General features: G+C 45.1%; 1 protein-coding gene and 1 non-coding gene across 2 annotated transcripts in view; both read right to left on the bottom strand.

Moving 5' to 3' along the window:
* PLXNC1 (plexin C1) overlaps positions 1-11,865 on the bottom strand; it is a 64,549-nt gene extending 52,684 nt beyond the window's left edge. Inside the window, exons 1-3 of the mRNA XM_015857954.1 lie at positions 10,903-11,865; positions 7,984-8,063; positions 1,887-2,001 (exon numbers count right to left, since the gene is read on the bottom strand). Of these exons, the coding sequence (XP_015713440.1) occupies positions 1,887-2,001; positions 7,984-8,063; positions 10,903-11,850 (1,143 nt within the window). The 5' untranslated portion in view covers positions 11,851-11,865. The remainder of the gene's footprint in view (positions 1-1,886; positions 2,002-7,983; positions 8,064-10,902) is intronic.
* A 6,811-nt stretch (positions 11,866-18,676) lies between these two features.
* Positions 18,677-18,748, bottom strand: TRNAM-CAU. Its single transcript has one exon. It is a non-coding gene; the product is annotated as a tRNA-Met (tRNA).
* Between the last annotated feature and the right edge of the window lie 3,029 nt (positions 18,749-21,777).

Genomic DNA, 21,777 nt, shown 5'->3' with positions numbered 1-21,777 from the left:
TGAAGTTCCTCATCCAGACGCCTCTTGAACACTGCCAGGGATGGCAACTCCACCGCCTCCCTACCTCTATGAGTGGAGAAGAATACTATTCTTCTGAAGGAAAAAAAAAAAAAGAACATCTAGGCACCAAAAATGTAATTGTGTTTCTATGCTAGTAATTGACAACTGTCTTCAACAGAAGTTTCTTTGTGGCTTTTTTGAGTATACATATAAGGTGGTGTTCCATCATATCTTGCCCAACTTTAGTTTTCTGTCACCCTTCTCACCAAATTCAGGATAATCAGAGATCACTGAAACTTTAATTTGCAAGTTAATAAGCACACTAACACAAATACAAGTTTTGTTTTCTATAAACATGACCAAATAGGATCGTGTTCACTGTCTTCGCTGTGCTAAGGAGAGATGAAAGACTTTATTTTTCAATATCAAAAGCACAGCTTTATCAAATGGACAAAAGCTTTTCAAGCTATTATACTCCTTTTCAACTGCCTGAAAGAAAACCCACACAACCCTCCTCCCCCCAAAAAAACTCATAAAATTAGAGCCATCTTTTGTAACATAGACAGGAAATACACATTTTAGCAAAACTCACAAGATATTACAGCATAAAAGATGTTTTGCTGAATGGTTAAGAAGTTTGAGGGTGAGATAACGTGACTTTCACTTCTGTATGACTGATTTAAGCTAGCTAGGTTGATTATTCAGAAACCAAGGAAAAACGGGCCTTGAATTTTCTAATGGACAGCTATTCACATGAAACAGGCTAACAAAACAATAAATGTGCTGCCTTCCAATGCTCCTCAAATCTACCAAAATTGAGTATTTCCACTGGAAAATGTAAAGGAATTCAAAAGGAGAGTGTCTGCTCCTTTAAAGGTACAGGGTAAAGGAACTTTTCCATTATTATCATTCAGCTGGGTTATCTGATGGAGGACTTAGAGGACTCAGAGACAACCACAAGACACAAACCTCCCAGTCAGAGGGTTTTAAAATGTGTTTACTACACATAGGATATAAACCAGGGGACCCTGGACTGGGAAAGTGAACAAACCACAGAGCTTTGCAAACCCATGAACTTCAAGCTGAACTAGCCAGCAAGCAGGCAAACCAAGAAGAAGGTCCAGGGCTTGGGGTCCAGGCAGGGTGCTGGTAGACACGGGGACTGTATCAGGACATGAAGGATCCATGTGTGCTTGTGAACCTGGAGTGTTCTGTGTGTGCACTTGCACCAGTGAACTTCTGTATCTCCTAGAGAGGAGTATGGAGTCTTGGCTCTGTGTGTTGGCATTTTTTGTGAGTCATGTGCCTGGGCAGCCAGAATATGCAAACCATATCCTGGGGTACATCAAGCATTGCATTGCTAGCCAGGCAAGGGAAGGGACTGCCTGCTCTGCTCTCTGCTAGTGTGGCCTCACCTTGAGTACTGCGTGCAGTTTAGGGCATCACAGAAGAAAATGGCCATAAAAAACAGATGCCTCCCCAGGCATTGGGCCGGGCCCCAGCAATCAGACAGGAGTGAACTTGGGCTGGAGTGACCAGAGGAGGCAGACATGCTTTTTACCTCACTTAACAGAAAATCAAAACAGGGTAGTAAACAAAAGACAGAGTAACTGAGAAATCCACAGTCCATAAATTGATTACTGAGGGCATTAGCGGATTAATGAAATGTTTCCCTGCACTTTAAGCAGGATACATAATTGCTTTTGAAAGTTATCTTGTTCTTCAAGTAGCAATGCAGTAATTACTTCATAAACAAACAAAAAAGAGAGGGAGATTCCAGGTGGTATATCTGCTCATAATGCAGTGCCTAAACCATGCGAAACACATATATATTTGAACACAGTAATAGTCGATGCTGAAGGGAGGAAGTCCCACGCTCTACTTACCTTCAGTAACTGTCCATCATCCGTTCCCAGAAAGAGAACGATCTGATTTAAAACAACTGTGCCATAAACAGCCACTAATCCAGAGTGAATCAAGGTGGGTGATTGATTGTACCTTCTGCAAATCAGATATGAGAGAAAATCATTACAAAGTTATTCACCTGTACTACAAAATGTTTATAAAAATAAGGATCCCTGGACAGATTCTCAGAGAACTCATCTATTGAAAATAGCATGGGTAACATTTTAATTCTGGCAGTGCTTCAGAGCAACACGTCACTGGAAATGGCACATGGAACTCCTTTTTTACGTACAGGGCAATTGGCCACATCCACGATAGAGAATACATCTACTGCAGATAAACCACTGGTCTCACTGGGACACAGACTTGGTCTAAAAGCTGCAAGCTAATTTTCAATATAATTTCTCTTCTTTGGGACATAATGCTCAGAAACTATTCTGAACTGCCAGTACTTCTCAATGCAACCATTCTTTTCCATCACCTGACAGCACCTATCATAAGGGCTACAGATACACTCAGCAACCACAAGAAAAGATATGCAAATGTTCTGGAGAAAGGATGTACTTCAAACACTCAGACTCTTTTCTCTCACCAGAAAATGCAGAGCTTCATCCTCCCTTGGTATGGTTTCCTGCTTTAAGCTAAAAGGAAGTTGAGACTTGCATACTACATAAACATAAAAATGATATAAAGCAGCATAAAGTTCATGTCAGGGAGGCCATAAACGTACTTGCACAAACTTCAAAACCAAATGTTACCTACAATTCTCTGTCCAAGCTGGATAAAGTTTAGAGACAAATGCATGTAAGAAGCTCACAAAAGAAAAACATTGTGTAGGAAATCCCTACATCTTGTGGAACAATAACAACAAAAAACCCATACCAGACAACCCAGATCTTCACTGCAGAAAGCCAAGCATTAAAAGGAAGTCCCTCCTGTGTGTAAAGAGCTCAAGCAGGACCAGGCCTTTGAGAATAAGCACCACAGGTCAGTTTAAAATGCCCAGAATCTCGGCCACAACAGCAGGTTCATAAACCTAGAGGAACACCCTGAGTGCAAGAACCTATTCTGCATTAACGCACTAGGTGAAGTGTAAGAATGGACTGTTAAAATCCATATTCTGCAGAAAGGTGAAGGCATTTCTTAAACTTATGAAGTCAACAAAAGACTTTGTTTTTCAACAACAACAGATCTATAACAGATCTATAACATGGTAACAGCTGAATCCATCTCCTGCATGCCTGAATGCTGGCTTAACCCAAAAGCCTTTCCACATAGAAACACATTTTTTTCTGAACTGCAATCCTAAGTCAATTAAAATCTTTTTCAGTCATCTGAATTATTTTAATTAGCTCATGAGAACAGCCATTTGGAGTAAAAGAAGACTTGATTAACTTTCATATTTAAAGACCTTTTTTTTTTTTTTTTTTTTTTTTTTCATGCAGCGGGAAGAAAACATAGGAACTGCCATGTACTGGCACAGGATTTCAGTAAAACCCACTTTGGCATAAGATTCCACTATCACAGAGATCTCTTTTATATATAGGGAAGGAAAACTGATTGCACGCATCAGAGGGTAACAAACTCCAGCACTGGTGCACACAATGAGCCCTTGCTCAGACCAAGGAGTGAGGAGATGAAGTGTTCCAGTCTTTGATTACCAAGAGAATTAGGATTTTTTTCTCTCAGTGCTCTGTATAGCAGCGTTAGGAAGACAAACCACCCCAGGTTTCCTGCAGACTCTGTACAATAGGATCACAGAAGAGGGGAGGACTCACCCAGTCTCTGAAAAGCTTTGCTGCCAGATTTTATTTTGACCCACATACAAGTAAAATAACTAGTGTCATATCAGTGCATCCTCCTCATCTGACTGAGGAACCAGTACTGACAAGTGTGGAAGCCTCCTCCCCTCACTCCGCTTGCTAGAGGGAGGGTCAATGCGACATTGAGCTAATATAGATAAGGAGGAATTTAGACGGTGGGCAATCACAACAAGAATTGTCTTCTCTCTTTTGCAACCTATTTCTCCAGCTTGTCCATTCCCTCCAGGGTGCAGCTGCTGCTTTCACCCTTCTGTCATCCCTTTTCCACGTGCACTTATTTTTTTAACAAGCCCTTTTACTTCTTCCAGTGTAACTAATGGGGTTACAGCACTGTAGGGCCTTCCCAAGCTTTCCTCTTTCACAGCTAAACCCAGCCCTAAAACACATTTATGGTCAAAACTTCTTTTATACTTGAAGAGCCATTCATCTTCACAATCATCTATCCTGTAACACTTCCAGGTTCATACAGAAACAAGAAATGCAAATAAAAAGACAACAAATACTGCTATAGAACGTTGTGGGTTTCTTTTGAATTCTTCAGTTGCACTCTTCTATTTTAATCTATTGTTCCCCAGAATCTTCACATTCATAGGTAAGCCTACAGATTTCCTGAATAAATTTGCATTTTGCCTTTAAAATCAAGCTTTCTATGCTGTTTGGTTATTGGCATTAAAGTTATTTTTATTCCTTTCATATTTTGCATCTCATTTTCAGTTTTCTCTCCGTATGATTCCAGCTGCAGCAACCATATTCACACTCGTCTTTCTGTCTCAGTTTCCTCTTGATTCTCTCACCTCAGAGGGAAGGGCAGCCCTCTAGCTCAACCAGCACTCAACATATTGCAATTGGCCAAAAAGAACAAAGTAAGGGTTTGAGAATTCAGTGTGAACAAATGGAAGCAACTATACAAAAGGACACAAAACTTGTGAACTCTGTACAGCAACAGTCAACACTGCAACAACACATAAACACCTTAGCCAGTGGGCGAAATCTCCTGGGATCTCATTCTGGGACCGCCCTTCAACCTCTTCCATCAGTTTTTATGACATCAGTGGGTAACAAACTTACATACTGGTGCATGTTGTGAGCCTTAGTTATGGCTAAAGAATGAGGAGTTGATCCATTCCAAAATCTGATTTCCATCAGTTTGCTTTTTTTTTTTTTTTTAAATATGTTTACTGCATAGCAATGCTAGGAGAACAAGCCATCCCAGATGAGCAGACTGCAGAACATCGGGGGGACAATAGGAAATGAGGGTCTAACCAGAGACCCTGTAGACACAAGATCCTGACCTTCACAATGCAAGGCAAGAGGGACACTCGGAGGCTAGACCTGAGGAAAAGGCTGATTGAGGCTCCTGAGATGTGGGATGCTAGAAGCTTCTTGCAGCAGAAGAAATGCTCCTCCTCTGCCCTCATATCTGAATTTACAGGATCAGTAAAGCACCCTAACAACCAATGAGAAGGGAAATCGAGCACTATTAAGGAAGGCTTGAAAAGCAACTGGGCTTGAAATGAATATAACAGAAAGAGCAAGAGGAAGTGGTGGGTGACAGTGGCTGGAGATTCCCTTCTGTGAGAGATGAAGGCACACATCTGTTAAACAGTCATGCTGCTAAAACAGGTTTCTTTTCTTAGGTTTCTTGCAGAGAGATTGCCAATGATGTTCCATCCCTTGGACTACCATTAAATGCTGCACACCCACGTGGACATCTAAAATACTGCCTAGAAAAAATGAGGACACCAGAGCTCTGGAGGAGGGAGGAGTCCAGGTCTCCTCAGTTCTACAGGATGAGTGAAAAGTGATGCTATGCTTTCCTGGATTTGCTACTCATGAATAAGGAAGAACTGACTGGAGATGTGATAATCAACGACAGTCTTCTCTGTAGTATTTGTGAAATCACTGAGTTCAGAATCTTGAGGGCAGTGAGGAAACAACAACAGTGTACAGATCCTGCACCTCCAGGCTACAGCTAGTTCAGGGAAGTGGTTAGTGGGATCCCCCAAGAGGCAGCTTTGAAGGGCAGGGCCTTCAAGATAACCTTCTCCAAGCACAAAACTTAGGAAAACAAGCACAAAACTTAGGAAAACAAGCAGACATAGCAGGAGATGGGCTAGCCAGCAAAGCCAGTGTTCAACTTGTGTTGAAAATGGCAAGAGATATTACGGGCAACAAGAAGAGCTTCTATTCTGTCCACAGACTGAAAAAGGGGATGTTTCAAGTGGACATGACACTTAAAAAAAATCATGATGGGAACAATTAAACAGAATAGGTTGTTCAGAGAGGTTGTGAAGTTTCCATTAATGAAGGTTTTGAGATCCAATAGAACCAAGCCCAGATCAACCCTGTCTGAGCTCAGAGCTCACCCCCCTGCATTCAGGAGGCTGAATGGAGACCTCCTCTGATGCTCCTTTCAAACTAAATGACTCTGTGGTCCCAAGGAAGAAAATCCTCTGCTTGAGTCCCCAGGCTCTCAAAAGTTTCCATTAAGAATATCTGGGGAAGCCAGATGAGTAAAAGCATCTCTACTTAGGGATACCGTGAGAACTCACAGGTTTCATGTGACTTATTTCCAACACTAAACATGGACGCTGAAAATGAAAATTCACTGTAATTGGACAGAAGTATTAACTCTAGAAATGTTGATTCGAGAAGTCTGACAAACATCAGGTGAAATACATGGGAGACGACTTAACTACTGGAAAATTAATTGCAGCATCAATTTAGATATCAAATGATATTTAGATGTCTGTAAATCTCTCCCTAAATAAAAGATCATTAATCATTTTGGAGTGAGTTGCTGTACAATTTCAAATATAATTTCTGCAAATTAATGGCCATGATTAAACTGATGCAACTGTTGACTTCAAAACCTGATTTCAGTCAATCTTCCACCAGCTAATATTTGTCCCGAGACTCTAAACTAAGCTTGATAAATTACGTAGCATATATCAATTCACACGTTTATCATCCACTGAGCAACACAAAAAATCAGTGAACAGGCTGTTATGTATCTACTTGCTCCAAAGAGCAGATGAGAATTCAGCAGAGCTACCATTTAGTAGCTATCACTGCCACTTTGCTTTATGTGTCCTGGCTAAGAACCTTCTATTTTATAATGGTAATCACCAAAAAAGTTTGTTAGTGCTCAGCCAAGTTTCTGAAAAGAAACTGAGAAAAAGATTTGGCTAATTGAGGTTTAGTAAGTACAGAAATCCTGAAGACGATGTGTTTACATACATGCAGTTTATGTGATCAAGTCCATTAACACATACAGCTCAACAGTGTGTGTAAGTAGATGTATACAAAATGAAGAGACCTACGGATCAGAGGAAAAGGTTTTCAAAGGGTCACAAATTCTGTTGTCTCTTGTTGGTTATGGATCATGTCTCTGCAATAGAGTATTGTATACCTCCAGAATAAATATTGCCAACTGTGACAAAATGCTTTGTGCATACAACTGAAATGAAAGCACACCTAGCTTCTCCTTATGAGCAGATTCCAAAGGGTTTTTAGCAGTCACGTACTTTTTGATAAAGCTAGTAAGCAAGGATTTTAAAAATTACTCATTCTGAATGACAGGCTCAAATCCAGCATTAAACCTTACTGCTAATGTCAGCACTGGCCTAAGTACTGATGCGAGACCAAAGAGATTACACACCTACAATGAGATCCTACAGGATGGTAGGCAATTTGGCTCCAATCCAGTGAGGTACTCCAGTTCACGCTTAACTTTAAATGCATGGGCATCTGCCCTGAAGATGATGGAAGTGCTTATATGCCTAATATTAAATATGCCCTTAAGTGCTTTACTGGGCTAGGGCCAGAAAGCTCGGTACCTTATAGGAACAAGCTCACAATGGAACATGAAGCAATAGCAGGGCAGGAAATTCATGAGCACAGATACCACAAAGCAAGGAATTCAGGTGCTCAGATACTTCAGGTAGGCCTTGAGCATACTACTGAGAGTCACAGTGCAAGCACAAGCAGCTGTGTGACAAGTTAAATATCTTTCCTAAAAGTAATCATAATAGTTACAGAAACATGAAGAATATAACAGAATCAGAAGGAAATCAAACTAATCCCTAACATATACTCTTACCATAAGCCTCATTTCTGCAGTGAATAAATGGTATTTGCAGTTCCTCCACAAACTGTCAGGGCACGTTTGTGCACACATACCTCATCACATCTTGTCTCACCTCTACAACTCAAGCGCACCTGGCAAGGATGACTAAGACATGCAGCACCCTACAGACACGACATCTTCAAGGCTTGTGTTGGACAAGGTCCACCAGTCACAAACACTGTATAGGTCTTGCATTCCAGGCAACCCTAAGATCACAACACATTCATTAGCTCAGTATAAACACCCTCTGTAAAAGTCTGGACTTGAGGCACACGGAAGCACTGGTGCTTGCTGCTGTTCTAAAACGTGCTCTTGGCACTCTGTGCTACAAGGCACTCCTTTCTGGACAAATCCCCTGCCAGCTGTGGCACACACGTTCCTGCATACCGTGCTGCACACTGTCTGCCTGCCAGCTCTGAGCTCTGCATGCTTCTGAGTCAGAGAAGGGTATGTTCCGCTTTGTAAGGACTCATGATTTGGTGAGAGACGGTAGAAGGATCCAGGCTAAAACAACCCAGAAGCAGCAGCATATGGGCCTGTCATCTCCAAAATTACTCTGCGTCGGCCTCGCCTAACCCTCCGTACTATAAAAAACATATTAAAGCTGAACTAGAAGCTTTTATTTCTGTGTTTATAAACTAAGAGTACATATCATTAGCTTAAATAGAGAATATAATTAGTCATATAATGTTACAGGTCATAGTATTACACAACACTCTGATGTCCCGCTATCTCACGAAGTATTAAAATACCATCTTCTCATCGGTGGTAAACTGTATTTACTGTTGTGCCAAAACACCACAATTAATGATCTCGCTGGAGTCAGGGACACACTGTTAAGCCAATAACCACTTTGATCATTCTTAATGTTGAGATTCTTTAGCCTGGTGCCTAAATATAACCTGCTTTCCCAGGATAAAGATAGACCCTTTGGGATAGTAACCTTGAAGTAACAGGAGTGATCTGAACCAGTCCTCTTGGAACAGCCCAGAGGAGGGCCACTATGATGATCAGAGGGCTAAAGCACTTCTCCTATGAAGAAAAGTTGAGGGAACTGGGCTTGTTTAGCTTGGAGAAGAGAAGGCTCTGGGGAGACCTCATTGTGGCCTTCCAGTACTTGAAGGGAGGGGGAATGGCTGTTTATGAGGATGGATGATGGTAGGACAAGGGGGAATGGCTTTAAACTGTGACAGGGGAGGTTTAGGTTAGATATTAGATGGAAGTTTTTCACACTGGAACAGGTTGCCCAAGGAGGTTGTGGATGCCCCATCCCTGGAGGAATTTGAGGCCAGGTTGGATGTGACTCTGGGCAGCCTGGTCTGGTGGTTGGTGACCCTGCACATACCAGGGGAGTTGAAACCGGATGATCATTGTGGTCCTTTTCAACCCAGGCCAATCTATGATTCTATGAATCCTTCAAGATGTAGGTTGCTCATTTTTTGTGTTCGGCCACTTGGATGCAATGGAGAGAGGGACACAGGCCAGACAGACACCAGCCTCACCTGGCATGCATCACCTTACTCTGTGAACTCCCAGAGACTCTTCCAGAATTCCTACTGTGGGCTTGGAAAAGTGTTTATCAAGTATCTGCAGCCCAGGAAAGTTTCTCTTTCTGCTTTTGCTGGCTCAGAAAGAACCTTGTAAAGAAATCCCTTAGGTAATTAGAAATAAGCAATACAAATGCAACTAGCAGCCAGATGTTTTGGGAGGAGGACAGGGCTTTGCATTCATTCAGCAAATTTGCCTTGTGAAAGCATCACTGCCATGCAGTAAGTTACACACTGGCACTGGGTACCAACAATTTGGCTCTGGCACTGTTGTGACAGTTTCACTATGTACTTCAGTACACTTATTTCATCTACATATGAGGTTCTTGTTCTTAACTGTATCCTCTAACCCTGGCTGCAGTTCAGCAGGGAAAAGAGCAGACTGAATCACATGCGCCCTCAGGTATTTATCTGGGAGAATCTCAGCACTCTGCTCTGCTGTGAGCTAGATTTTGTCGCCAAGGAGATGGTAAAACACTTGAAGGAGTTTTCAGCAAACTCCTGCCACAAGAGAGCAAGGAGCCAGGGGTTAAGCTGCAGACCCCACAGACACAAGGGAAGCTGCATTAGGTCATGACTTTTCAGCATTGTTCCTTTTACCACAACTCTGAAAAGATTTCTGAGGGTGACTTGAAAGCATGCATGGGCCTTGCAATAGCACCTGTTTGTCCCAAATTACATTTTTAGCCTTCTGAATTTCCTTTTTCCCCCCATTTCTTGCCCAGCTGCAGAAGCTGCGGTGAAGCAGGCAGCCTTGCCTCCCTCCCCACCTACAAGCAAGGATGAAAGAGCTAAGAAACACTGTTGCAGAAGTGGGTGACCAGGGGATCTCCAAGGGATATGGCTGCCTGTGAAAATGTAACCACTGCAAAAACAAAGATGTAGGGCTATCACAGCCTGCTGCTGCACGGCTGGGGGCTTGCAGCCCTCCTGAACACAGCCAGTCACAGCAGGGCTGAAGAACAACCCACCACTGAACAAGCAACCATAAATAACTCGTGAGCAGCGGGCAGAGCAACGCACACAGCCCAGTGCACAGGAGTCAGCTTGATGGGCTTTTTTTTCCTTCCTGATGTAGCTGCAATGACATGAGATGTGAATGCACAGAATGAGGTAGGAGATGCTCTGTGGAAAATACAGTGAAGGATGGATGATCCTTGGCAGGAAAGGGGTGCGTGGAGTGAAAAACCCGAGACTGGGGTGTGACCCAGGATGCCCTCAGGTGCTCCCTCAGACACATCCTTCCCAAGACATAGATGGAATGCACACTCCAGGATCCACTAAGGCATCAGCTCCTGAGGAACAGGAAGCACTGCACATGCCCATAGGGCTGATGGAGCACATGCTGATGCTCAGAGCCTGGCCCAGCTCTTCAGCTCCCCTGAACTCCATGTGCTTTGTGTCTGTCAGGGACATGCTGTGAATCGTGCACAAGAGTACCAACACAACAGCAATGGTGTGTGGAATGGAAGGCTAGCAAAACGACACCCAGACTTACACAGTTGGTCCCCGTGTAGAAGTGTGCGAAGTACACACAGGTTGGCTCCTGCAACTCCTCCATCTCGAAGATGCAGACAGCGGTGGAGTCCCAGGCCCTGTCACCGTGGTTGTGGCGGAAGACGCCCACCCACCAGCCCCGCTCTCCGTGGTGGACAAGGCTGGAGGAGATGAGGAGGCTCCTGCAACCACAGTCCAGGTACACTTGGCCTTGTAGGCCAAAGCTGTGCTCTGTGCGATGCGGCTGGTGCATGACCACCATGCTCGGCAGCTCCGGGTCCTTGTCCAGCTCGGCCTTCAGCTGGTAGTAGGGAAAGAAGAGACGACCGCCCCACCACAGCGCATCCACGAAATGCAGAGGCTCCTCGTTGTACTTGATGATATCCCACTCTCCTCGAGGCTTCAGTGTCTTTACGGGGCGCACTGTAATCGCCACAGTCCGACTCGACTTGGACGGCTCGCAGCCCGCGGGGGGCACCAGCCTGCCATTGGAGTAGGTGGCCGCCACCGCCAGGTACCAGTCGTCCTCCTGCCGAAACACCACTCCGGCCGTGGAGCCGCGGGGCAGGCAGCTGACCACCTCCGTGCGGTTGAGGACCAGGCGGTATTCCGGCAGCCGCCACACCTCACAGCTGCCCTGCCCCTGCGTCCAGCCGGCCAGCAGCTCCCCGCCGTCCCCGTCCTCGCCGTACGTCCGCAGCAGCATCTTGCTCCGCACCCCCGAGGGCTCCCCGCAGCCCGGCCCGCCCGGCGGCACCACGCGGCGAGCCCGCGAAAGGTCGGCCCGCAGCTCGTACAGGCACCCGCCGCCCGCCACCAGCACGAAGGAGCCGCTCACCTCGACGTTGTCGATGGGGGCCCCCGGCAGCTCGAAGGAGCGGTGGCCGCCGGCGCCCGCCAGCGCCGCCAGGAGGGGCAGCGCCCAGCTGAGCGCGGGCGGCGCCGCCATGGGCGCGGGCTCCGCTCGGCGCCGCGGGGCGCTTTTAGGTGGCGGCGGGCGGCGGGCGGCTCCGCGCCATGCTGAGCACAGCGGCCGGGCAACGCCGCCTCTGCCGCCGCCGCCGCTCCCTCCTCCGCCGCGGCCGGGCTGCGAGCGGGCGGGCAGTTCCTCGTTCGGGGCGGGGAGGAGGGGGTGCCGTGCGGGAGGAGAGGTGGGCCGGGCTCCTCCGGGAGGGCTGCTCAGGCACCGCGCCGCCGCTCCCCCGCCCGGCCCGCCTCGCCTCGCCTCGCCTCGCCGCGGACGAGGGGCGGGAGGCGGCTCCGCCGCCGGGCTGCGGGGGGCCGGGACGGGGCCGCGGAGGGGGGCGAGGCGTGGCGCCGGGCCTCGCCGCCGCTGCCTCGCCTCAAAGCGGGCGCCGGCTGCGGGTGCGGCCCCTGCGGAGGTGTCCGGCTGCGGGTCCCGAGCGGCCGCAGCCCGGGAGCCCCGCGGGCACGGCGAGCCCCGGCAGCGCGCCGGGTGGAAGGCGTGCCGTGATGTGCCGTGCAGTGCCGTGCCGTGATGTGCCGTGCCGCCGCCTCGGCTGCAGGCGATCGCAGCGGGGAATAGTGCGGGATGGGCGTGGGGTGCAGCCGCTGGGCTTCCAGCGTCCGCGGGGAGAGGGGAACCGGCGGAGGGGCAGCTCTCGCAGCGCCATCCCTGCGGGCTGCCCCGCGGGGCTCCGCCGCCCGTTAGCACGCTCTGCGTTAGAGCAGCACCAGTAAGGCAGGCGGCCGCTGGGAGCGAGATGTCAGAGCTCTGTTTACGACCTCGCGGTCCCGACTGAGGTGGAACAAAGAGCCTGCCTTGTGTCCCTTCCTTTGCACGGCCCTGTTGCTTCGAGGAGGCTGGCTTTCATCCCGGCTGAGCGAGGACCGGGTGCGGAGGGCATGGCCGGTGGGAGAGTAGCACCATAGAATGGCACTGCTTGGACGGGACCTGAAAGATCTATCCAGTTCCAACCCAGTGCCCTTTTCCCCCCTTCATTCACCCCCTGCTACCCTTCGGCTCTCTTGTTTCTGGAGTGGACTGGCCAACATGTGGACTTCACGCTCAGCTAGTGTGATCTTTTTGCTGACTTTTAAAGGAAAAGCAGGATTGTGAAAGGTAGCAAAGATGCATTTGAGTGTTCTCTATCAGGTGTCTCTGGTACATCGGGGTGAGGATGGCGCAGCGCCCACGGCCGCTCTTATTAGGAAGTGAGTGTAATGTTCAAAACTGACGCCAGTTTCTCTAACGCCGACCCTCCATTTGCACTGCTTTTACTGTAAAGTGTCTTTACGGCAGGGCTAAGTGGAATGGTAAAAGCTGGAACAAAAGTAGTCTCTGCATATGGGTTGAGCAGAGTATTTCCAAGAAGGAAGCACAGTTTGTCAGCGAATTCATATTATCCTTCTCCATTGCTTCACATGGCAGCAGTCATTGTGCAAGAAGTGCTGTTGCTCCAGTCAGCAAAAATATTGTACCATCTTGCACCCATCAGGGTCTGGGACACTCAGTACCATAACATTCAAAACCCTGCACAACTCATCTGCTTATCTCACATACAGTGTCTACAAAATCTGCTCAGTGGAAGAGAATCCTTGCACAGGTCTTTATTCTTACCAGATGCAAAGATGGACTACAAACAAACACTGCCTGCAGCTCCTTGACTTCCATCTTGACTTCTAGTTGCACTTTAAGTGCATATACAAAGCTCCCAGTGATCCACATCTTGCTCAGGCTGTGGGGAAAGGCAACCAGCTTCCTTCCTGCAAGACATCCCTTGTACTGGGCACAGAGCACATCCCGCTGTGATTTATTCTGTGGACAGCCCTCCCATCACATAACCACAGACTCCAGCATTTGCTGAGCTTGGTTCAGTCTGACCAGTTGACCCGTTTCTTTGGGATTTTGTTTAGAATATGTCATGTTTACGTCACTGAGTGATTGATTTGGTGAAGTGGGTGATGCCAGGATTATTCTGGTCTTAGACAACAGTGATGGCTTCTGTAGACTCCCCCAACTGCTCAAACAGCAACATTCTTCTTCCACATTTGCTTATTCTAGCACCCAGGAAAGATAGGCTGCTTCTGAGTACATAAGGTACACACAAACATAAGGAAGCAGCCCAGCTGTGTGGGGTACAGGAGCTCCCAAGGCAGGGCAGGAGGCACCACCTGTTCCCAGAGCAATTGGACTCATCCTTTTCTATTTCCATCCTCTCTCTCTTCCCAGGGAAGCAGTATCTCGGACCAGGTCCTTATCTTGCAGTGCTGAATATTGTGTACACTTCAGAGAGCCACTGAAGCAGCTGTGCACTGGGAAGCAGTTCATGGAATATTGCCCATAAGTAGCCCAGTTCTTGAAGCAGCAAAATCTGCTCGATTTCTTTCCAATCCCCCAAAGTAAACAGGAGCTTTTGTCCTCAATCCATTTTTCCAGAGGCAGCCAGCAGGATACCAGCAGAGACGAATTTCTACTGATGTCATGGAAATAGAAAGCAAGACTGCGGGTGTATTTTGTAATGCTGCTAACATTCACTATTAATACAGAAGACCGGAAAATGGTGCAATCATTTGGAGATACTCTTATAAAAACTAAGCAGAAGGAAAGATGTTGCATTGTGCTGTCTTGGTCATCAGTCCCATATTTGGCAATTCTATACTGCTGTTGTCTGTGTTTTCTTTTTCAGGCATTATGGACATAGCAAACTCAGGTGTCTGCCCACTGCCTCACACTGCACCCCAGCCAAGATTACTAAAAAGCTGGAGGAGCACAGTGGCATTCTGAAGCAAGCTCTATTGATTTCAGTGGGGCGCGTGAGATCTGAAGTTAGAACGTGAATCACACCAGGGCTTGGATCTACGTGTACGAGTTAATGAGCTCTCTTTTAAATCTTCATCAATATTAGCAGAACACATCCTGAATTAACTTCTGATTGCCTCTCCCACTGTGGCTCAGCTGCCTGCCTCCCCCCTTCTTCTCATCTGCATGCTGAGCTTCTCAGAATGGATGACTCTGCAGAGGACCTGACCAAATATTAGTCAATAAATGAAACGTGGTTTTCTATGTTTAATTTATTTAGCTTAACTTTGGTAGTTTTTTTTCTATTTCAGGACTCAGAGCCCAATTAAGCTTTGTTTTGATCTGTTTAACACATGGGGTCACCATAGCTTGGTTTTGAAATGATTTTTCTCTAAGGGCAAACACATAATCTGCTTATGAAGCAATAGCAGGTAGTGCTACTGTTAACAAGCACTTCATCCTTGGTGTAATACTTGAAATAGCTGTATTTCTCTTTGCATAGTTAAGTCAGTTTTGCAGTGTAACTGAATGTTGGCTAAATAAAGAGGAAATGCTGAGCAGCTTTGCAAAAGAAAAGTTCTTCTGAGAGAGTTACTTTTCCTTGCAAAGTGACTGTATTTGAATACTGAAACTGAGTTTGCAATTTTGGATTTCAGTTCTGACTCCTTTGGTTTGTTTTGTTTTTATGCATGGTTTAATCTAAAAATTACTGACTCTTCTGCATTTTCTGATGGTCTTCATGGTGGTGAAATGCTTTTTTGCATGAACAGCTCCTTTGTGACCCTTAAGAGGAAATTCCAATCACCACTGCAAAAAATGAGCAATCAACTCTGACAGGTCTGCAAATAAAACAGATGAAGGTAGAGGAGATTGCCCTGAATTCATGACTTGTATTTGCCAGGTGCTAATGCTTTCTGTATTGTGGGAGGGGAAGGGAAAGAAGGAATGAGGAAGAAGGGAGGGAGAGAGGGATGAAGGGAGGGAGAGAGGAAGCAAGCAAGGAAGGATGTTCTCATCCTGTCTCCATTTACAAATACTATAACATTTTGGATAAGAAATCAAGAAACAATTATGACATAAATAAAATGATTTTATTTATTTATTTTTAAATGTCGCATTATTTTCTTTCTTCTCAATTGTACTTTGAGATAGAGTAGCAATGATAAAGAGAAAAAGAAACAATGATAGGAAATACACACAGGGAAAATACAGTTTGCTCTTCTCTACATTGAAAATTACTTATAATCTAAATTAAAGTGACACTGACAAGGTAGATTTTGTGCCAGAAACACAAATCTGGGTGATCTGTGCCACAACCTTCCGATGGAACACTGGACAACAGAAATGTCTCTGAACTCCATGTATGTCTCCTGCATTTATGAGATAAATAAAATCAGATAGTTCTCAAGGAAGCTCTGTGTGTCAACACCAATAAAGGTACTATATACACGGGAAATAAAATTACGGGATTACAGAAAGGGCATGCATGCAATACAGATAGCATCACAAGTGAAAATAACTTAATGGGCTTTCTGCTTAGCTGATCTTATCTTCCACAGCTGATATATATCAACAGCTGTGTTTCATCTAGAATGTGTTTTCTTTTAATTTTATTTATTATCACATTCGTACCTTGGCATCCAGCAAAATAATGTCTGCATGAAGTAATCCCAAAGAAGCAGAGCTGAAATATATACATATAAATGTACATAGCTATATATATTTTCCTTCTGCCTTTGTAGGGCGTATCAGTGGTGCTATCTGGCTTGTTCTATGCTCAAGCAGAATAAAGTTGTTGGATGGTACAGGCCAAACTGTGGCAAGGCACCTAAAACTTGTATTTGCTGCTGTATTTAGATGGGTTTTGTTTTCATGCACGCAAGGACTTCTGGCTTTGCCCATTGTCCACTGGGGATGGGTCTAGTGTGTCAGTGTGTCTTGCTACATCCAAGGCAATGTTGAATAAGGCAGGCACAAAGGCATTCTAAGACCATGATACCATGGTATCATTGGTGCCTGTACCATTGGTACAGGGCTCCTTTCAGTGCTTCATTCTTTAGGCAGACTAGCCAGGAGGGTTGATGACAGGTTGATTTACCTCTGGTAGCACAAGTGCTTTTAAAAGTGACCCATGCTCTTTTCCTGGCTGTGTCTTCAGGTAGTGATAGCTTGGAATGGAAGTGGCTAAAATCTAGAGCAAGGTGTGGTCATTACTGACTTGGATTAAATGAGGAAAGAGCAAATGTGTTATGATGCAGCCCTTCCCATGCGAGCCAAAATGCAAAACCTTCTTTTTAGGTCAATTTCTCAGTGTTAGACAAACATGTCCTCAGTATTATGAGGGCAGATTTCACCTGCCACATTTAGCTGCATCACTAGAAAAGAAAAATTACCAGGAACCTGTTGTAAATTCCTTCGTTTTTTTCTCCCAGGAAGGCTTACTGCTCCTTCACACCTGCAGAGGAGATAACACTCATCTGAGGGCCTAATAAACAGTTGCTATCTATGGGGTCAGACTGCTTGTTGTTTAAGCTGTCTAAACAAGCTGGTCTGAGCCACCTCATTCACGTGAGACAGATACAGGAGAGATTTTGCAAGGTTTTCTGCTGCTAGATCTTGAGGGCTGATAAACTCAGGCTGATAGTTGCGGTGGTAACAGCTATGGTATGGGCCTAGAAGTGGTAAAGGAAATGGTGACCGTCCCCAAAGACTGTAGATAGGACTTTGGTAATGCCGGTTGATGTGAAAGGAGGCTGAGTGAAATACGTGTATCCATTTCACAGGCGCCTTGCTTGTTTCTTAATTTATCTTCATATTAAAGACTCATTCAGCTTTTGCTGAGTGCCCCATCACAGAAGCACAATAACAGCTGCCTTCCATCTGCACAGATATTTGCAGAGTGACTGTCTGCCTAATTCCTTAATATTTCCCAAGCTCTGACTTGCTTTCCTCACTCTCTTTTGTCCTCACCTATTTGTTTCTAACAAACCTTACAGATTTAACTGATTTACAGACAATCTTAGATAGATAAGTCTAAGAAAACCTTTTTAGAAACACAGATTTTGCACCTGAACTAAAAAAGATTTCATCTGGTTGCATTTGAAAAGCCTGGATCATTCCATTACTAAGAACCTTCAAGCCCTGGAAATGTCTTAAGATGCCATATTCCTTGAGATCACAAAATCAACCAGGATTTGGTCACTACAGCACTGACTGCACCCAAATATAACCTCCTTACTGATCTCCTCTACATTGCTGAGCACCAGGTCCAGAAACTATTCACCTCTGGTTAGTCAGTGCAATACCTGGACCAGGAATTGATCCTCAATGAAATCCACGAGTCTCCTGGGTTGCTTGCAGCCCACCATGTTGTTTTTCCAGTAGACATCTGGGGTGGTTGAAATTCCCCATCAGCATGAGAGTACAACGCTTCTTGTAGTTAAAGCAAGATGGCCTCCATCCACAGGCTCCCCCTGGTCGGGTAGTAGACCTCCCACCACCAGATGCCCTTTACTGGGTTGATCCTTGATTTTAATCCACAGGCTCTCAATATATTTGGAGCAGTTTCTCAGAGGCAGCATTTTGCAACCCATTTCCTAACACAGAGGGCAACTTCCCCTCCCATTCTTTTCCTTGCCTACTGCTTCTACAAGCCTTCTAGCCCTTGATTGAAGTGTTACAGTTGTGCTATTCATCCCACCACATTTTCATGATAGCAATTAGGTCACAGTTTTCAGATTGCACCGCGGTTTCCGACTCCTTCTGCTTGTGTCCCATGCTGTGTGCATTGGTGTAGAGCCACTTCAGAATTAAACTCTCATAGCATCGGTGATTGAATGCTGATAGCTGCTTTATCAGGGAGGAGCACTCCCTAATTCCTCTGGAACAGTTTTGAGGTTTTTCCCCACTGCTTCCTAAAGTGACAGCGTTCTCTGTCACTTAGAAGTACACCCCCTACTCCCACTGAATCTAGTTTAAAGCATTGCCAGCTTGCTTCACAAAAAACACACCCTAGCAGAGGATGGTTTCGATCCATCGACCTCTGGGTTATGGGCCCAGCACGCTTCCGCTGCGCCACTCTGCTGTGTTAATCTTCCTCAGAAGCAAGCAAAATGAATGGCTGCTTTAAAGAACTGTCATCTTCACTTTAATTACAGGGTAGTTGCAAGAGTCAGCATAGCATTTTCATACCTGGAACTGCTCAGGGTTCAGAACCTGTTCTGAACTGGTCAGGTACTATTTATGCCCACTGTTCTTTTAACTGATTTCCCCGAATGATATCATTTTTTTTGCAGTCTCACTGCCGATGTGTGCAAACATGCTGGCTTTTATTTATAACTCTGGTCCTTGGTTGTGATTGCTAATCCAGTCGCAGCCAGAATTTTGTAATTTGATGAAGATGTCACTTGGAAATTGCATCAGGTTATAGAAATATTCTGCTGTAGCAGACAGGAATTAGCCTGAAGAGAAAGCTGCCGATGGCTGTTACGCACGAAGCAACAGACCTTAATTATTTATACTTTACAAAGAGTGCAAGTGCTCCTCTGCTTACCCTGACATTCATGGATGACAGGAGCTGTTACTTTTGCTTGCTGGTAGACCCACTGACATCACTTGGACCTATCAACCTCCAATTACATTCCATGTACTCACTTCTGCGTTGTAACACTGACATCACATCCTTTAATTCCCAGTGTATGGACACAGAGATGACAGCACACTAATCCTGCTTCTCCAGGACACTTGGAGAAACAGCCTCCACAGACTCTTATCTATGTTAGAGAGAGGCTCTACATGTCTGCATAAAAGCATCTTGGGCTTTTATAATTAAACACGTAAGCAATACACTAGTGCTAGATAAACCCATACACATGGAATTAAAGTTGATTTCATCATCGAAAACAAAATGTCTTTTTTAATAATGCTTGTTCTTTTAAGGGTCTGTGTATCTAAGCGCCTGTTTAGGTATGTATATCTCTCCTCCTGTACTGACCTTGGCATTCTGAAGTATTGTTGCTGAAAGAAGAACAACGATATCATTTCTCAGAGTTAAAGATCTGTTTCACAGTAGTTACGACTTACCACAAAATAAATAAATAAATAAATAAATAAATGGCATCAGGAAGAAGAATAACTTTGCAACTGTCTGTGTGTAGGAAAGCAATGAGAGGTGCCAACTCCACTCAGAGGGTAACCTCAACATTTTCTGGCGTTCAGTCCAGCCTTGATCTCTCACCCTCAGTGCTGGACCTTTCCATAGACATTCTCACCTCGCTGCCTCTATGGCTGGTCTTAGGAAATGCATCTTTCCGGAAAGGTGAAAGCTGACCCAAGCTTACCTCCTTAGTCATCGTTCTTGTGATTGCTTATCATCTCTCTCATTTCCTCCTTTTTGTTTGTGTCCTGGAGTCTTTCCCGTGAAACAGGATGTCAGGGGCTGACAAACTGGTGCAACGCTGCAGGGTAATCTGTGCCCAAGGACTGCACTTTGCAAGCTGCTACTTATTTTTGCTTCTGTGGTAATGTAAGAGGAGTCAAACAGACCACAGAGGGAAAGACAAACTTGTCATGTTGAAAAAAAAAGAAGAAAAGCAATTTCTATAGAGAATGTCGTTGGGTATTTTCTAGATATCAACAGTCTTCCACCAGATGTTTTTTAAGAAACAAAGTCGATGTGACAAGGCGCACTTAGTTGTCTTTTCATTCATTTTAATGAAAAAAATGTTTAATTAAGCTAGTCAAGTTAATTAACCTAGTGAATAACAAAGACAACTTTCAGGTCTGTGTCCAGAGGCTATAAAGATAGTTTTGGCTGAATTATCTCCTCAATACTCCCCCTCTGGGCTGATAGAAAGACCCAAGATGTACAATAATATTGCCACCTGAGAACAGTGGAATCAATCATTTTAATTACGATTTTAATTGTTTTTCATTAGTTCCATGCACTGAATGCAAGAGCTTGCCTTTTCTTAGATGCTATAAAACAGCAGTGGCTCTGAAGAAGCAGAGGCAGTCCCCCTAATTTGTAAGGATTTTGCTTGAAGTATGCAGATTTTTCTTCTCCTGTTTCTATTCACTGTTAATTTTGAGAAGAAACCTGAATGGTTGTTCTCTCTGATGGTTCAGCAACAAATTCACCCAGAAGAGATTTCAGTTTCTGCTTGTACTCTGAGTATGGCAAACTGGAATACCATTTTGAAAGCCAATTTCCAGTCTTTTCACTGTGTCCACATTTGCAATGACGAGTCTACTAGTCAGATTACTCAATTTCCCTTTGTTTTGACCTTCTCTACTCCCACCTTTCTTCCCTTCCATGCTTTCTTCCTCCTTCTCTCCCTCCTTTTTTCTCTTTTTCACCCTTCCTCCCTCCCTCTCTCTCCCTCCCTTCCTTCCCTCCTCCTTCCCCTCCTTCCTTACATGCTTCTTTACAAATTCCCCTTCCTGTGGATGTGGCTTATGCCCCAACATATGAACATTTTCCTCCTCCATTCCTCTCCTTTCCATCTGGGAGGTTGTTTAGTGCAAGGTCTGAGCAACAGTTCCTTGCTCTCTTTCCTATTTTTCATGTTTCTTGAATGAAATTCACATTGTGAATGTGAAGTCAGAACATATCAGAGAAAAATGGGAATAGGAAATTCTTATCCTGAATGAAGATCAGTGGAAGCAGGAAAATCTGGGGTATATCAGGTCACTCAGCTTCCCCACTGCAAAAGACACTGAACTTAACTACTATGTGCAGAGGTACCTTATTTCATTTTTGTCTTGCTACAAATACCTGTGGCTTTTCTCATTATCCATGAATGCATAAGGGATGACCTATGTTCTCCATATGCTCTAACTTCAGCAATTCACCAGGTAATCTAATAGATGACCTCTGATGTAAACAACTCTCTAACTGTTATAATGACACCGCTTACATGGAATTAAATACTCCCTGTACAGGCTGTAGGAACTTTAATTACTGAGCCACAACATGTTCTCACAGCATACCTCTGGTGAGGCACTGACACAGGCTGCCTGGGGAGGCAGTGGAGTCACTGTCCCTGGAGGTATTCAGTAACAGTGTGGATGTGGCACTGAAGGACATAGTCAGTGAGCATGGTGGGGATGGGC

This window comes from Coturnix japonica, chromosome 1, assembly GCF_001577835.2.
Source record: "Coturnix japonica isolate 7356 chromosome 1, Coturnix japonica 2.1, whole genome shotgun sequence".
NCBI classification, from domain to species: domain Eukaryota; kingdom Metazoa; phylum Chordata; class Aves; order Galliformes; family Phasianidae; genus Coturnix; species Coturnix japonica.
This window is presented reverse-complemented; position numbering and strand designations above follow the sequence as displayed.